General features: G+C 54.3%; 1 protein-coding gene across 2 annotated transcripts in view; it reads right to left on the reverse strand.

Moving 5' to 3' along the window:
* The window catches only part of EPHA8 (EPH receptor A8), a 47,333-nt gene extending 36,396 nt beyond the window's left edge, over positions 1-10,937 (reverse strand). For both annotated transcript variants that reach the window (XM_027901872.1, XM_027901871.1), the window contains exon 1: positions 10,757-10,937. In XM_027901872.1, coding sequence (XP_027757673.1) covers positions 10,757-10,841 — 85 coding nt within the window. In that variant the 5' untranslated portion in view covers positions 10,842-10,937. The remainder of the gene's footprint in view (positions 1-10,756) is intronic.
* Between the last annotated feature and the right edge of the window lie 4,194 nt (positions 10,938-15,131).

The raw sequence follows: 15,131 nt of genomic DNA on the forward strand, positions 1-15,131 counted from the left end.
AGATCTCAAATCCATTTTTATTTGTTATTGTTAATCTGAAGATTTTCTGCCTATTTTCCCTGGGTAATTCGCCCAGCAGGAGCCCAGGTTTGGGAGTTCCCCTGCTCACAGTGCAGGAGCATGGTCCTGGTGACCCTCAGCAGGCAGGTTGCAGGGAGGGGACGGTTTTCACAGACCCTCTCTCCCCCCTCACCGTGGTCTCTGCACCCTCTTTCCCACGCTGAGATGCTCCCCAGTGGACGTGGGTGCCTCCCACTCCTCCCCAGGCAGCACGAGCAGCCTGCATGGACCACGATCCAGCAGGAGCCACCACGTTGTGAGGAACCATGTTGAGACCCCATGGGTGGGTGCATCCCAGATTTGTCTTGGCACAACGGTGTGTGCAACCTGGAGCCAGCTTGCCACACTCGCACGCTGACCGTGTGGTTGTCACCCACTCCCACAGAGATGGAGGAGTCATCTCCTTGTGGGTGCTTTGGTGCCCACCATTCTTGCCAGATTCCTTGTGCCTCTTTGCAGGAAGAGGGATGAGCTGTTCCCTTTATCCCCTCACAAGCAGTTCAGCCCAGTGTAGGGGAACCCTGTGCACTAAGCCCACCGTGGCAGGCTCTGTACAGACATAAAGGCGTTGCGTGCCTGGGAGCTCTTGCGTTAGCTCCTGGTACAGCACACACACCCGCAGATACGAGTGACCATCCAGCAGCGCTGCGGCGTGCCGCGCTGGGGTATGGGCAGACCAACACTCTCCCAAAACCCAGCACGTTACAGACGACCAGGCTGCAGCCCAACCCCAAAGAGAGCGACAAGTGCCCATCCAGCCCCCTTGCAGGTGATCTCCTGGAAGCAGCGCCGCTTCTCCAGGGGTGACGCTCAGAGCCCGCCCTTGCTGCCGGAGGGCGAGCGAGACCACCACAAAGGACCCCTTTCAACTGAAACTTTTTCTCTCCTTTTTTTTTTTTTTTTTTTTTTTTTTTTATTTCCCCCCCTCCGCCCCAGAAAATGTGCCGGTTTGGGAGACCTCTCTCCTACAGCTGGGCAATTCTGTTTGATGTTATGGACTGTCTGCACGTATCAGCCTCAAACCGCGAGCTCCATTTTGTCTTCCCGAGCACCATTTTGTCGCTCCCCTATTCTGTGCCTTGGCCCTGCCTCGGCGTATTGAGCCAAAACACCAGGAGGTGTCAGGGGAAATTCTCACCCTGGTGGAAAAGCTGTCAAGCCTGATTGCCTGTTCAAATGGAAGCACCTAGGAGTGGGCAGGTCGCTTCCCAGCACCAACTGGGGTCTGGAGACGGAGCCTCACGTAAAGGCAGACCCTCTTGCTGCATAAAGTTGCATTGTGTAATGGGGCGTGAGTAGTGCACATTGCAGCCTCCCAGATACAGATTAGACAAGAGCCAAAGGGTATGAGTCTGTGTGTGATGTCTATGTATATTGTATTTATACCTGTCCCTTTATTTTTGGATCTGGATCTGTATCTGTATCCATACCCATATCTAGCAAATCCCAAACACCGCTTGGGATGGGTGAGGAAGCTGAGGCGGGGACTAGCGTCCAGAGGACGTGTGTTTTTCCTGGGACCATCTATCTCTTGTGATTTATCTACACCTGTATCTATGCTTTTATTTTGTATAATTTATATCTATATCAATATCTATATTTATATCTACATCACCTATAAAGAGTGAGTGCTCAGATACCCTTCCCAGCACTTGCTCTGGTGGCCACAGCTTCTGCAGGGATGTACTGCATCCCTACAAACAGATGCATGGGTACCTTGGGGTCTCACATCCAAGTGTCCTAGGCTCAGAAGTGGGCCTGTGGTATCTAGGGGGAGCGTGTGGATCTTCAGCCCACCCAGGGGTGCATGGTGGGGTAGGGGAACAAGTCTGGGGCTGATAACGCTGGGGGATGTGCTGAGCCCCAGCCTCTAGAAGAGCAGTGGGGGACCAAAGAGAGCTCTGAGCACCCTCACTAATTGTTAACCCACTGCGATCCTTCCTCTAATTACTCCACTGTCTCCCTCCCAGGCAGGGCCTTTGTAGCGCAGGCGTGGGGAGGAAGGGTCAGTGGGAGCAGCCCTGTTCCCTTGGGCTTCAGTTCCTCTCCATCACAACTTCAAAGGCCTCCCAAGATTCGCAGCCAGGCTCCCCCCACCATGCAACAACGCCTTTTGCATCGATAATTAAACTCTTATCAGCGCGGTTTGGCGCTCCTGCTCCCCGCTGCCCAGAGACCAGCAGGCTCAGCTCTGCAGCCCCAAGCGGGTCTGCACACCCCACACCAGAGGGAGGACAACACAGGAAGGGTTATCCACAGCAGGGAGAGAGCCAGGCTATGGGAAAGGGGCAGGGAAGGCTCCCTGAGAGGAGGGGAACAAGAGCCAGTGGCATTAATTTCCTGTAGGATCGGGCAGGACTTTGAAGGGGCAGATGGGGCCGGGCTGGGTCAGCTATTTGTGTCCCACCGTTTAATCCAAGAGCCTGCTGAATAGCCAGTCGTGACCTTTCCAACTCGGGAGGCAAAGCTGAGACACTTTTCTGGCCTTGGAACATGGCAGGGGGAAAGGACGGGAAGCTTCACTTTCAGCTCCCTGATCCCTGGGACAATATTTATCTTTAAGGAATGGAAAATAACCATTTATTCCCCCAACACAGGAGGCCAAGCATTGGGGCTCGGAGGGAGGGGCAGCAAGCCTGGGGGGTAGGTCAGCTCTCCCCATTTGGGAGCTGTGCACAGGAGATGTTCCCCACAAACCTGGGTCGGCACTGCAGTGCTGGATCCAGGTGGGATTTGTCCAGCAGCTGCTCATCCACAAGGCTGGACATGCTAAAGACACAGCGGGGACGGCGCTCGCCTCAGCACCCATCGACCACGGCTGCCCAGAGAAGGAATTTAGAAAAGCAGAGTGGGTAGATCTAAAAAAAAAAATGCCACCAAATCTGGGATTTTCACACTGCCGGGAATGCCAGAATCAGGCTGGGAAACAAACAAACAAACAAACAAACAACTCAATAACCCCCTCCCCTCCCGAAAAAAACCCGACTTCCCCCCCTTAAAAGAAAACCTCACCAAAAAAAAAACAAGCTAAAAAGAAACATTTTCAAATGAAAGCAGTGCTGCTTTTTTGGCCATGCCCTAATTCCCATTTCAGGATTTCTTCTCAGACCTCCAGATTGTCGCTGTGAACTTTCTGTATTTAATTTTATATCGTTTTGTAATGCATCAGGAGCAGTAATGCCCATAAGGACTGCCCAGAGGGTCACCCCTTTTCACTATACCCAGAGCAGGAGATACTTTGATGTAGGAAGAAAGCTTGTTTGTTCAATCAGTGCTAACAAAAAGCTGCAGTTCAGGTTTTAAAAATAAAATTATCAACTTGATCCTTCCAGCCCCTGCATGATATCATGCAAGATAATGTGCAGCGCAAGAGCATAACCCATGGTAGGGCTGAAGTGTTGTGAAATAATGTAAAAAATGAAACAAAACAAAACACCCTGAATAAAGTATTTCTAAAGCTAGAAGCCTTGAAATTATAGGGCAGGTTTTTTTATTTCCCAGAAGAAAAAAAAAAAAAAAAGAGCACATCAAAAGCCAAACAGCAAAAAGATGTTCCCTCTCAAAACTACGGGTGAGAAAATAGAGAGATAAAATGGTCGTGTTTCCTGCTCACTTTGAGACTCCTGATGCTTGTCTGCAGTGGGATAAATAGGGAGAGCTGAGCACACTGGCTTAGGGGACCCAAAAGAAAGCCCACACACCACCCACTGCTGGGCAGGGTGTCACAGCACTGGTGCATGTCCCCAGTACTGATGTGCATCCTCGTTACTGGTGTGTGACCCCAGTACTGGTGTGTACGTTCCTGGTACTGGTGTCCATGCCCAGTACTGGTGTGTATCCCTGCACTGTGGCACTCACAGGCTTCAGTGCAAGCAGTGTGTGGTCAGGGATGGGCATAAATAGCTGACTGGAATTGTAACCCCCCCACCCCAGGCTGTCCCAGGGCTCGAGGATGGGGTGTGTGGAGCCACACACGGGGCTCAGAGTGAGGGGTGAGCACATTCTTCTTCCATGTCGCCCTTCCAGGAGCTTGTGCCAGCGGGGAAGGAATTATTTTAGACTCAAGGGGTGGCTGGACTTGTAATTCAGGGCAGAAGCCAGAGGAGGAGGTGAGAAGGCTCTGGGGATACGGGGTGAGAAAGGTCAGGGAGGCAAGAAATTCTATCAATGTGAGCAGAGGAAAGAGCAGGACAACAGCGAGGCTGGGAAAGGGACGGGCACTGGAGTCCCTGCGGCCCTGGACCCTTGAGGGCTCGGCACAAGTGGTGTCCCCAGGTCTGCATTTGGCCATCTGGGAGTCACACAAGTCCTTTCCATCACAGTGTCCCTAGCCTGAGGGATGGTGAGATGACATAGAATCATAGAATCATAGAATCATAGAATCATAGAATCATAGAATCATAGAATCATAGAATTAACTGGCCCCATCCATCAGCAGAGACGAGCCCGTGCCTTGCACAGCCACCCCTTGGCATCTCATCTGGCTGAAGACCTTCAAGAGCTGATCCACTGAACCCCCAGGCCACCAAAGGGTGGCTCCTGGCATCCCTGACCACCGTCCCCAAGCCCAGAAGCTTGAACCTGCATCCAAACCCAGGCACGGGGACAGAATCAACGCCTCGTGCCACCAGCAATGCAATATCTTGACAGTCTTTCAAAACAATGCAGAAGTTTTCTAACACAAAATGCGTGTCCCCTGCTTGCAGTCAGCAAAACCTGTGTGGGACAGACTCTAAGAAATGGGAGTCGTGCCCAGAAGGGTTTGTCCAAGAATCCTCAGCCCTGCTGTGTGTGTGGTGTGACGTGAGCCACGTCCCAGATGGCCAAAACCTGACTCCCTCTTCTCTTTTCTCACATCTGTTGGGCATAATAAAATTGACACAAATGCGTTTTTCAGTTTTGGTCACTGAGGTTTCTGACCTGCTGCGTTTTTTAGGCATTGAAGCTCATGCCAGGTAAGCTCCTAACACCATCCCAGGTCCTTGTCCTAGAGCGTCTCACTCCCCACCCGTAAGCTGTGTGCCTACTCTGTTATCATCTCCTGCTTGTTTGGCATTTTGCAGATTTCTTACGCAAAACTGTCCCTTCCCATGCCACCCACGGTGACTCAGGCACTGGAGATACGTGCCTGTCTCAGATCCAGGAGTCCAGGAGCAGGACAAACCCTGCAGACCCCAAAAATGACACCCTAACCTTCCCATGAACCCGTGTCCCAGCAGTCCTGGCAAAGATTTCAGTGTTATCCTCTCCGGAATCCTCACTAGGGAAACATGGGTTTTACAAATGTGCTCGCTTATCTGGATTATCTGGAGGGGCTTTGCATGGCAGTTTTTCTGGCTGCTTTTTCAGGATGCTTTTTCCCTAATTTCTCTGAGGATGCTTTTGCTCTCACACCACTTGCCCACCCTAAACCGTGCTGAGCTGTTTGTGCCCCGGTGACATTTTTAAAGCAAGATAATTTCTTTTAAAGGCTCTTGCCTTTGCTCTCTTAAAAATAGCTTTCTAAAATGGAACGTTTTCACAGACAAAAATACCAATACTAACCACGTTTGAGGGGACAGGCTGAATATCTCATACCACTGGTAATTAAATATCACAAAAGTCCTTAAATATTGAATGGGAGGTGCATAACACAGAATGGTACTTCATCCAGGGAAAGATCCAGGGACTTGTGGCATTATTGATGCTGGGATGGAGCTGGGACCGAGCTGGCCGATCCAGCTGCAGCCAGCGCTTGTTGCCACTGACTGATGCGGTTAAATGAGCATTTTAAATATGAGAAACTGGAGACAGAGCATAAAACACCACAGGCACAACCATGATACCAGGGCTGGAGGTAAAAAAATATCCCAGAAGGGGACCTGCAGAGCCCAATCTGCTCGTGCCCACGAGGGCTGCGAGGCGCCCAGGTGCGCTCAGAGCACTTTCACAGCTGAAAAATACGGGCTCTTTAATCCTGCAGGAAAAGCCTAACAAGAACAAATGGCTGGAAGGTGAAACCAGGCAAATTTGTGTTAGGGAATGAGGGGGCCAGTCTTTAAAGGCTGGGGCTGATGAGCCCTTGGAAGGGGTTATTAAAGGCAGGGCTGGGTCTGCTTTTGCCGACGTCTTTAGACAAAAGGTGAAGACTTTTCTGGACTCGGTCCCTGGGCCAAACACACTTCATTAGGCTTTACTGGCCTGCCTGGATCTGATCAATTAAGGAGTTCCATCTTATGTTGTTATTTATGATCCCAAGCGCCACACATTGGAGCGGGCAAAACATGGGGGGGGGTGGTGGTGGTGGTGGTGTTTAATTTTGAAGGAAATAACGCCCGGCTGATCCCACCACTCACTTTTGCACCATCAGGGCCGAAGGGGTTAATCCCTTCCCTGCGACAGAGGAATCATTTTGAGCGCCGGCCAGGCAAACGGGCTGGGTTAGGAGAACGAACTATCAAAAACTGTCAGGGTATGAATAGAGTTATCATATGAATGGATGTTCCCCTGGAGATAAAGGCAGCACCAAAGGCTGCCTGCGAGGACGGGCGGAACACGGGACCCGGCCGGAACAAAGAGCGGAGTTGTCGGGATGTCTCAGTGAAACCCACACTTGCCCGCCAGGACCCTCTCCCCAACCCAGGCAGGGTGTGTGGGATGAGCCTCTCTCCTTCCATCCCTCCCTCCCTCCCTCCTTCCCTCCCCGAGCATCTCTTCGGGCTGGGGTTTGCTTTTCTTTTGGGTAAAATATTCTTCTAATCATTTCTCAGCAAGTGGGAACAAAAAAAAAAAAATAAATAGGGAATTCTTTCCTCCCCGTAGCAATTCAGTGGGTTTTCAGTTGCACTTAAATTTGGCTTCATCAGATCCATTTTCACCGTCACCAAAATGGGTGCCTATTTACTGTCACTGGAAACAAACCCCTCGCGATTTCAGGAAACAAGAATTCAAGGAGAACGGAAAACCTCGCAGAGCAGGTGTGTTTTGTGCGCTGTTGTGTTATTTTTTTTCCGCAAATCTGGGGGGTCGATTTTCAGAAATTTTGTAAGCTGTTAATACAAGAAAGATGGAAATGAAGATAACACCAGAAACATATCCCCGTGAGCCTACCTAAAATCGTGCAAATATTGGCTTTATGCCAGCATTTTTGGAGAAATAAAAAAAAAATAATAAAACACCCCCAAAATTTTTTTTTTTTCACAAACATAGCCCGAATCGATTCGCTGTTTTGAACTAATGCTTCTCCACCTCCCATCACCAAAAGTCTGTGTGCCTAAACTCTCTTGTTTCCTATTCTTACAGAGGAACAGGCATCCCCACAGCCTTTTGAACACGGAAAAGGCGATTTCCTCTCCCTTTCAGCGCTTTTGCTTCTCCCGCAGCCCCGACTTCAGCTTTGCCGCAGAGGGGTAGGAAAGTAGCCCTGAATAAATGTGCAGATGAGTTTTTTCTGTTTGAGCAGAGGGGCAATTAATGAGATTACGAAGAGAGATTAGTGGGGGAGGCCGCCACAGACCCTTCCTCTGGCCCCCGTTTCGGCAGCGCGGCAAGCGGCCGGGTTTTCCTGAGGATGCCGGTACTCTCCCACACCCCATCCCTGTTGAGTGGAAGAACAAAACACCTCCATCCCCAAGCCCGTGGTGCGAGAAGAAGAAGCCAAGCATCCCCTTGTCATCCCCCCCTGTACATCACCCCATCCCTGTCACCCGCTGCTCACCTCAGCTGGACCTACATGCCCCAAAATGCTGGGGGAGATGTCCCCACATCCCCGTTTCCTGCTGCACCAAGTCCCCATGGCAGTCCCACCCAAGCTCACCCGCAGGCCATGGGGTCTGCCCTGTGATGGGGAGGAAGGTTATCTGCCTCACGGGCATCCCCTCGGAGGGAGCAGACCCCAGCAGCAGCGTTTATGTGCCATTTTTTGGCAGAAAATATGGATTTGTTACCCCCTGCCCAAGCTCCAAATGTGGTAATTTCTGCTCGTCTGATTTTCTTTCAATGCAACAAAGATATTTCATATTTTATTATTTAACTTCAATTTGTGGTATCATGTAAAACATCCAGTTTAATATTTTCACCTGTGCAACTCAGTATGCAATGGTGTAAATATTTTAGTCTCTCACACTACCTTCGTATTATTGAAAATAACTTTTATACTTCCCTGCTCTAAAGAAATTTAACAATTTCAGACAAATCTTTTTTTTTTTTTTGCAGTGCTCCAAATAAAAATCTTCCACATCCTGCAAATTTTCACTAACCTATAAAAAAAAAACAAAAAAAAAAACCAAAAAAATAAACTGATTTTTGGCTTTCGATGCATTTTGCAATGGCTGCCATGCCGAAATGGGGGATTTCCCATGGAATGGTGATTCCCTTTTCCCTTTCTTGGGCACCCAAAGCAGGCAAGACTGAAAGCAATAAAATAATATGAGCTTAAAACTTCTTGGAACAGGAAAGGGAAAGGCACTGGGAGTTCTTGGAAGAGGAAAAAACACAGGCTTGAGGCGGTTTTTTGGGGTTAATACGTGTTTTTATGCACAAATTGCCTCCCAACACGCGCAGGCGAAGCGCGGGCACGCCCAGCCTGAAATCCGCTTGGCGGCTGTCATTTTCTACCCTGCGGTTCTCAGACCAGCGCTGGGTTTTCCGGGGAGCACGGCCAGGGATGCAGGGCCCGGAGAGGCTGTGGGATCAGGCAGAGTGACGGGCAGAGGGGCACCCTTGTGCCACGGCTACGCCCTCACACCGTGCCCGCAATCACCATGTGCGGTGGGAACGGGGCGGCCAAGCCTGGCACAGCCGGAGTGTAGGAGAGCTCAGGGCTGGGCTGTGCTTTGCAGCATCTCCCCACCTTTCCAGCCCCATCCCCTGTGCCAGGGCGCTCGACCTGGGAGTGGCAGGAGCCCGCAGCCTCATCCCCAGCTCCACGGGGCCCGGCTGGCGCTGGGCTGCCCCGTCCCACGGCGCGGGATCTGCAGCATCCACAGAGCCAGGAGCATCTTCGTGGGCAAAGGGTGGAGGACGGAGCACCAACAAACAGCTTTCTGGGAGGGTGCCACAATTTTTCCAGCACCTTCAGCCCAGTCTAACCCAGATCCAGCCTGCTTGGTCTGCCCCAGAGCCAGCTCATCCCCAGCCCCGTGCGTCCCTTGGCCAAGGCTGTTATTGGGGAAAGCTTTCTTTTCCAAGTCTTGTGGGAAGCCCGGGTTTTTCCCATCTGGGAAGATAGTCCAGGCCCTGGCTGTCGATGCAGACAGCATAAAACCCACCCCAGCAGCCAGCGGTCTCCTCCGCAGAGGACAGCAAAGAGGCCCCGGCCTGTTTTGTCCATGCCCAAGGTCTGCTAAGTCCAGGCAGGGCTGTTTGGTTTTGTGGGGCTGCAGCTCCCAGGGCAGCATCCTACACCACTCTCTGCCCAGGGCTTGGGGCACGGGGCACCATCCTGCACCACAGAGCAGAAACCAAGCAAGGGTTGGAGTTGTCAGGGTGCTGGGGCCCCATCCTGCACCCTCACAGCCCGTGTCCAGCGGTGAGACCCCAACGCAATCTCCCTGCTCAGGCAGGAAAGCCGATGGGGAAAGGAGCAGGAAGAGGGCCAGGAAGTGGGCAGTGGGCAGAAAACAGGGTTAGGACCAGCAAATAGCTGGAAATGGGGAACAGAAGTGAGGAAGGAGCTGGTGTGCTCTGGAAGAAGGCAGTAAGCACAAGGAGCCAGCCCAGCGGGGCACCACAAAGAGCACAAGGCACAGCAGTGCCAGCCCCTGGGCCTCAGCATGCCCAGAAGGACGGCGGGGATGCCGGGGCAGGGTAAGGGAGAGGTGCCACTGGCAGCACGGAGTAGGCACACCAGCCCCAGGGCTCACTGCAGAGGGCTGTGCCGTGGCTCTCAGGCACAGCAGAAGGGAGGAAGGATGCTGCTGCCAGTGCCAAGGACACGCTCGGGAGCGGGAACGAGCAGATCTCTGGTGATGAAGATCAGCAGACCCGGGAAGCAGCCAGTGTGGAGGGAGGCAGGAGAGCGGGTGGGTGGCAGGAGCAGGAGCAGCACTGCTGAAGCTGAGGGGGGCCTGAGACACCAGAATAGGGATGCGGACAAAGGCCAGGGATGAGGGCAGCCAGCAGCAGGGCAGAGCAGCTGGGTGGAGGGGAGAAGGCCTGATGTGGCTGACACCAAGATGTCGGGAGAGGATCCCCGGCTGCGTCCCTGCTTTCCACTTCGGAAGTTTCCAGCCCTTTCTCTCACGAGAAGTTTCTCACCTGAGTGCCCTTTCCAGCTCCCCGCATCCTCTGCACACCTTCCCGTGCCCACCCACTCGCTCCATCCCATTCCACGCTGCTTGGCCAACATGCACGGCCCTGCTGCCAGCTCCGGTGGCGGCGATCGCCACGGCTGAGCTGGTGCCGGTGTCCCTGTGCCTTCTGCAGCCACCCCTGCGTGCTGCAGCAGAGCCCTGGCAGGGGGGGCGAGGCAACGCTGCCGGCATTGCTGCAGAATCAGGTCCTCCTGCCCAGCTCCAAAGTTTTGCCTCTGGTGCAAAAGCTCCAGGATCAGCAAACTCAGCCAGGCACGAACCTGGAGCTGCGTTCCCTCGGGAGCACGGAGAAGCCAAACCCGGCAGGGCTAAGCCCGTGCGGACACATTCAAACAGCCGCAGCGATCTCGAGGGTCCCCCCCCCCAACACTGCCCCGTCGCTCCAGGGCCACCCCGGTTCCTACCTTCGCTGGTGGTGGCAGAGAGGCAGGCAGCCAACGTGATGACGATGGAGAGCGAGGATGTCAGACACCCCTGTGCCCATGCCATGGTCCGGCGGGGGCCACCAGGCGCGGGACAGGGCCACCTCTGTCGTGCCGGCACCTCTGCGAGCGAGCTGCCTCTGTCCAGAGCCCCGGCACTCACCGGCTAATGCAAAGGCACTTTGCGCACATTGCTCGCAGCCACCACACAGGCGGGCGAGCAGGGAGGGAGCAGCCTGCCCGTCACCGCTCGCAAGCCAATGGGCTGGGTGGGCTCTGCAGCGAGCCCCCCTTCCCGCGCCACACGCGCACGCTGTACCCAGACCCAGCATCCGACTCGGGCTCCCGGCTCCCCACTTTCACCCATCCTCCCGCCCTCGCAGTGCCCCGGCGGGCCCCGCTGCTTTCCCTTGCCGCCCATCCCTCCTCGCTGCTCTCGGCCGGCTGCGGAGAGACACAAACTTGCAGCCCGTGCAAGAGGGAGCTCTTGGCTCGGTCCGGGGTCAGGTGTGAAGGGGACGGGGTTACCCGTCCGTCCCGGTGTGCACGGAGAGGAAAACCCCTTGTAAGTGCTCCCCTCGCATGTCTGGTGGAAGGCAGGCAGGACACCCCCCCACCTCGATGCTTTCTATGCCACATCGTTCTGGGATAGACACTCTCTGCTTGCCCTTGACTTGGGGCAGTGGGAGCAGAGTGCAGGGCCAGGATTGACAACACCCTGTTTACAGCCACGTTGGCCACCTCAGAGAGGGTCAACCCTTTCCAAAGCAGTTTCGGAGGACAAAGCAGTCGTGCCAGGCACATAAAAGGCCAGGCAGTGGGCAAGGATGCCCTGTGACAGGGGGTCTGGGCTTCCTGGGGAGCATAGGGCACCCTTCCCACAGCCTCTGCATCCCTTCTGCTTGAAGCCACCAGAACTGCCGAGCCAGGTGAGTGCCTTGCTCAGCATTAAACACTCGACATCTGTCAACAGGCCCCCTACAGCGGCCACGACTGCTTCCCCATCTAAATGCTGAACAATCACTAATACCTGCCTGTGGTAACCACAGATGCTGACTCCCACCTATGCCATGTGCAGGGGGCTATCTGCCCCTTCCTCTGTGTGCTCGTGGCTGGGGGGACCGATGTGAGGTTGCAGCTCTCCCCTGCCCCAGGAACGCACCCCAGGATGAGGCACGTGGGGCAGGATGGGCATCTCCGTCTCTTGTCTCTCTGTCGGGCCATCCCTTGGATAAAACTCACCTCAGGCTTGCTCAGTGGGGTCAGGGAACTCCCCCCTGTATGCCAGTGTGTTCCCTGGAGATGCTGCACCCCATGCCAGGGCACCCCGTGGCACCACCAGCAGCTTCCTACGTGCTGGAGCGAGAGGGGCTCCCCGCCCAACTCGCAGCACGTGGTGGCAACAATTCCTCATTCAGAACGGATGAGGACTGTGCCTGCAGGGACACGTCTGCACCACTCATCACCAGGACCTGGGAACAGCACAGGGCCTCAGGTCCCTGCAGGATTTTTACCCTGCCTGCCTGGGAAGCTGTCTGTCCGGAGACAGCGCTGGAGAGATCCTGTCATCAGCGGTATCATGGGATGGGATTGCAGAGCAGGGACACAGCTGTGGCTCGGGAGGACGCCAGACATTCCCAAGGCAGCTGGCAGAGGCTGAGCTGTGCTGTGGGGCTGGGGAGTGCAGCTACACAGTGGTCTTTGCAGTAGACCTTGGGCCAAAGGGGTTAGGGCTGATGGTCTCCCAGATCGTGCCAAGCCACCAGGAAGCCCCAGATGATGATTCAGTAGTTGCACCCCTTGCAGCAGGTGGGGAGAGCAGATTTTCTACCAGCTATCACATTGCTACTCTGACCTGGACATCTCCTTCTGCTGGAGTCACAGCTCAGTGCTGGATTCTGCAGCCCTCTGTTCCCAGTGCCCAAGCAGAGCCAGGCATGCCAGAGGGACAGCATTCCCACTGCCACCATCTTCTGCTTGGCTCTTATGAGACTCCACCTGCCTCCAGCTCTGGGGACACAGCATTAGAAGGATGTGGAGCTGCTGGAGCAAGTCCAGAGGGGGCCACAAAGATGCTCCAAGGCTGAAGCCTCTCTGCTACAGAGGCTGGGAGAGCTGGAGGTGTTCAGCCTGAAGAAGAGAAGGCTCTGGGGGGACCTTAGAGTCCCTTCCAGTGCCTAAAGGGGCTCCAAGAGAGCTGAAGAGGGACTTTGCAAGGGCCTGGAGTCACAGGACAAAGGAAAATAGCTTCCCACTGCTAGAGGGCAGGGTTAGATGGGCTATTGGGAAGAAATTCTTCCTTGTGAGGGTGGTGAGGCCCTGGCATAGGTTACCCAGATAAGCTGTGGCTGCCCCATCCCTGGGAGTGTCCAAGGCCAGGTTGGACAGGGCTTGGAGCATCCTGGTCTGTTGGGTGATGTTTGGAATGAGATGGTCTTTAGGTCCCTTTCAACACCAGCAGTTCTATGACTCTGTGATCTCAGGCCCATGCTCTGGGGAGGCAGAAGCCAGTTTTGGCCCTGCAGTGCTCCCAGTGCCACGCTCCAAAGCAAGGCATTACCCCTGCAGACCTTCAACACATCCCAGCTGCCCACACGGGCTCTCCAGTCCCTTAATGCCATCCCAGCCTCCTGTGTCACTGGAATGTGGGTCCTCCAGTCTTGCAAAGGTGCCAAGAGCTACCAGATAATGAACCTCCCCACAGCTTTTGGCTGTGCTGTGACCCAGCACCCCCCAGGAGCTGCGCTGGTTGAGCACCGTCACGGAGCATAAAGCGGCTTTGCAGGACATAGTGACTCCAGAATGGCTTGCCCCAAATCCACCCCAGGGAATGGAAGGTCTCTCAGATACACTGTCAGCTCTGGGAAGAGGGGATGATGTGGTTTAATGGGGTGCAGAGGGGTGGTGGGGCGGTGTGAGCTGTGCACTGTGATGTGGTGCACACACAGTGGGCACTGAAGGGTGTGGGGGTGCAGATCCCTTCCATACCAGGATCCACGTGCAGCCACAAGGCATCCCAGGAACCCCAAAGAGGCCAGGAAAGAGCAGCATGGAGGGCATCATGCCAGGATGCCTGGCCCCTCTGCTCACCTGAATCCCTCCCCATGCTCCCAGTCAGTTCTTCCTGGTCTGAGCTGGTCAGGGTCTACCCTGTGCCTCCCCCTCCTTGCTGAACGCTGCTGCCTGGGCTCCTTGGTGAGTCTCTTGCCACATCCCTCAGCTGTGGTCCCACACTGAGCTGTCACAGAGATGGGAAGGATATTTATAGATGCTGCAGAGAGAGGAGAGCACAGCTCAGGCAGGGAGGATCAGCGAAGGAGGGGAGCCAGGCCTGGCTGTACCACCTTTTAGCCCCATCCACCAGGTCACCATGCATTTAGCAGGGAGGCCACAGCCTTCTTGCTACCTCTGCAGCTCAGACCTGAGTGGTTTGTTGCCCTTTGCACTCAGGGATTGCTCACTGCACAGAGGTCTGTGATCCTTCTGCAGATAAGGGGACAGAACTCCTGGGGGACTTTCCCCACCCAAATGGCCATGCCTTGGCCAGGTAACAGCTCTGAATCCAAGGGCCTTTAAAAGCTGGGGTCTAACAAATTGAGTTCCTACTGCCTTGCTCTTCCAACCCTGAGCCCTCACCCACATGGCCAAGCTCCAGAGATCCCAGGATAGGAGGAAGTTGCTGGACCCATGCAGGTGGGACATCCCTGCGCTTCCACGTCTCTGTGACATCCCCCGGCAAAATTTGCACTTGGTGCCCCAGCCTGAGCTGCCAGCAGTAATTCCCAGGGAACTCCAGTGAACAGCATGTGAAGGTGCCTGTGGACAGCCCTTTAAACTGGCATCTGGTGTATGAACGTGCTGACAGGTTACCTACATCCATATAACAATTCACCTGGAGCAAACAGGGTGCTACATCACTGTAATTCCTTGTGCTGTGCCAAGGCTGGGAGAAATTGCTTGGCTGCAAGATTGAGGATCACAGGGATCGTGTTTCACCTCCTCCCTGCCCCCTGGGCAGCCTTACAGGTTCGTTTCCCTCTCTGGTGCCCTGGGGGTTGTTCTTTTCCTAAAGTAGCAGGATCCTTTTTGGGCAAGGTGCCTGCCCTGAGGAGCAGGTGGAGTGATGCCTTCCCTGCTCAGTGACTGATCACCTTCACGGGCAAAACAGACTCAGAGTGGGGATAGTACTTAAATTTATTACTGACAGCATAAGAGCCAAAGAGTGAGAAATAAAACACCTTCCCCCCACCCCTCCTTCCATGTTCTCCCTGCTCCCCCCAAGCAGTGCAGGGGGATGGCAAATGGGGGTTATGGTCAGTTGTCTTTTTCTGCTGCTGCTCAGATAGAGGAGTCCTTG

This window comes from Empidonax traillii, unplaced genomic scaffold (assembly GCF_003031625.1).
Source record: "Empidonax traillii isolate 1590-97213 ecotype Southwest subspecies unplaced genomic scaffold, ASM303162v1 scaffold817:size391546, whole genome shotgun sequence".
Classification (NCBI taxonomy): domain Eukaryota; kingdom Metazoa; phylum Chordata; class Aves; order Passeriformes; family Tyrannidae; genus Empidonax; species Empidonax traillii.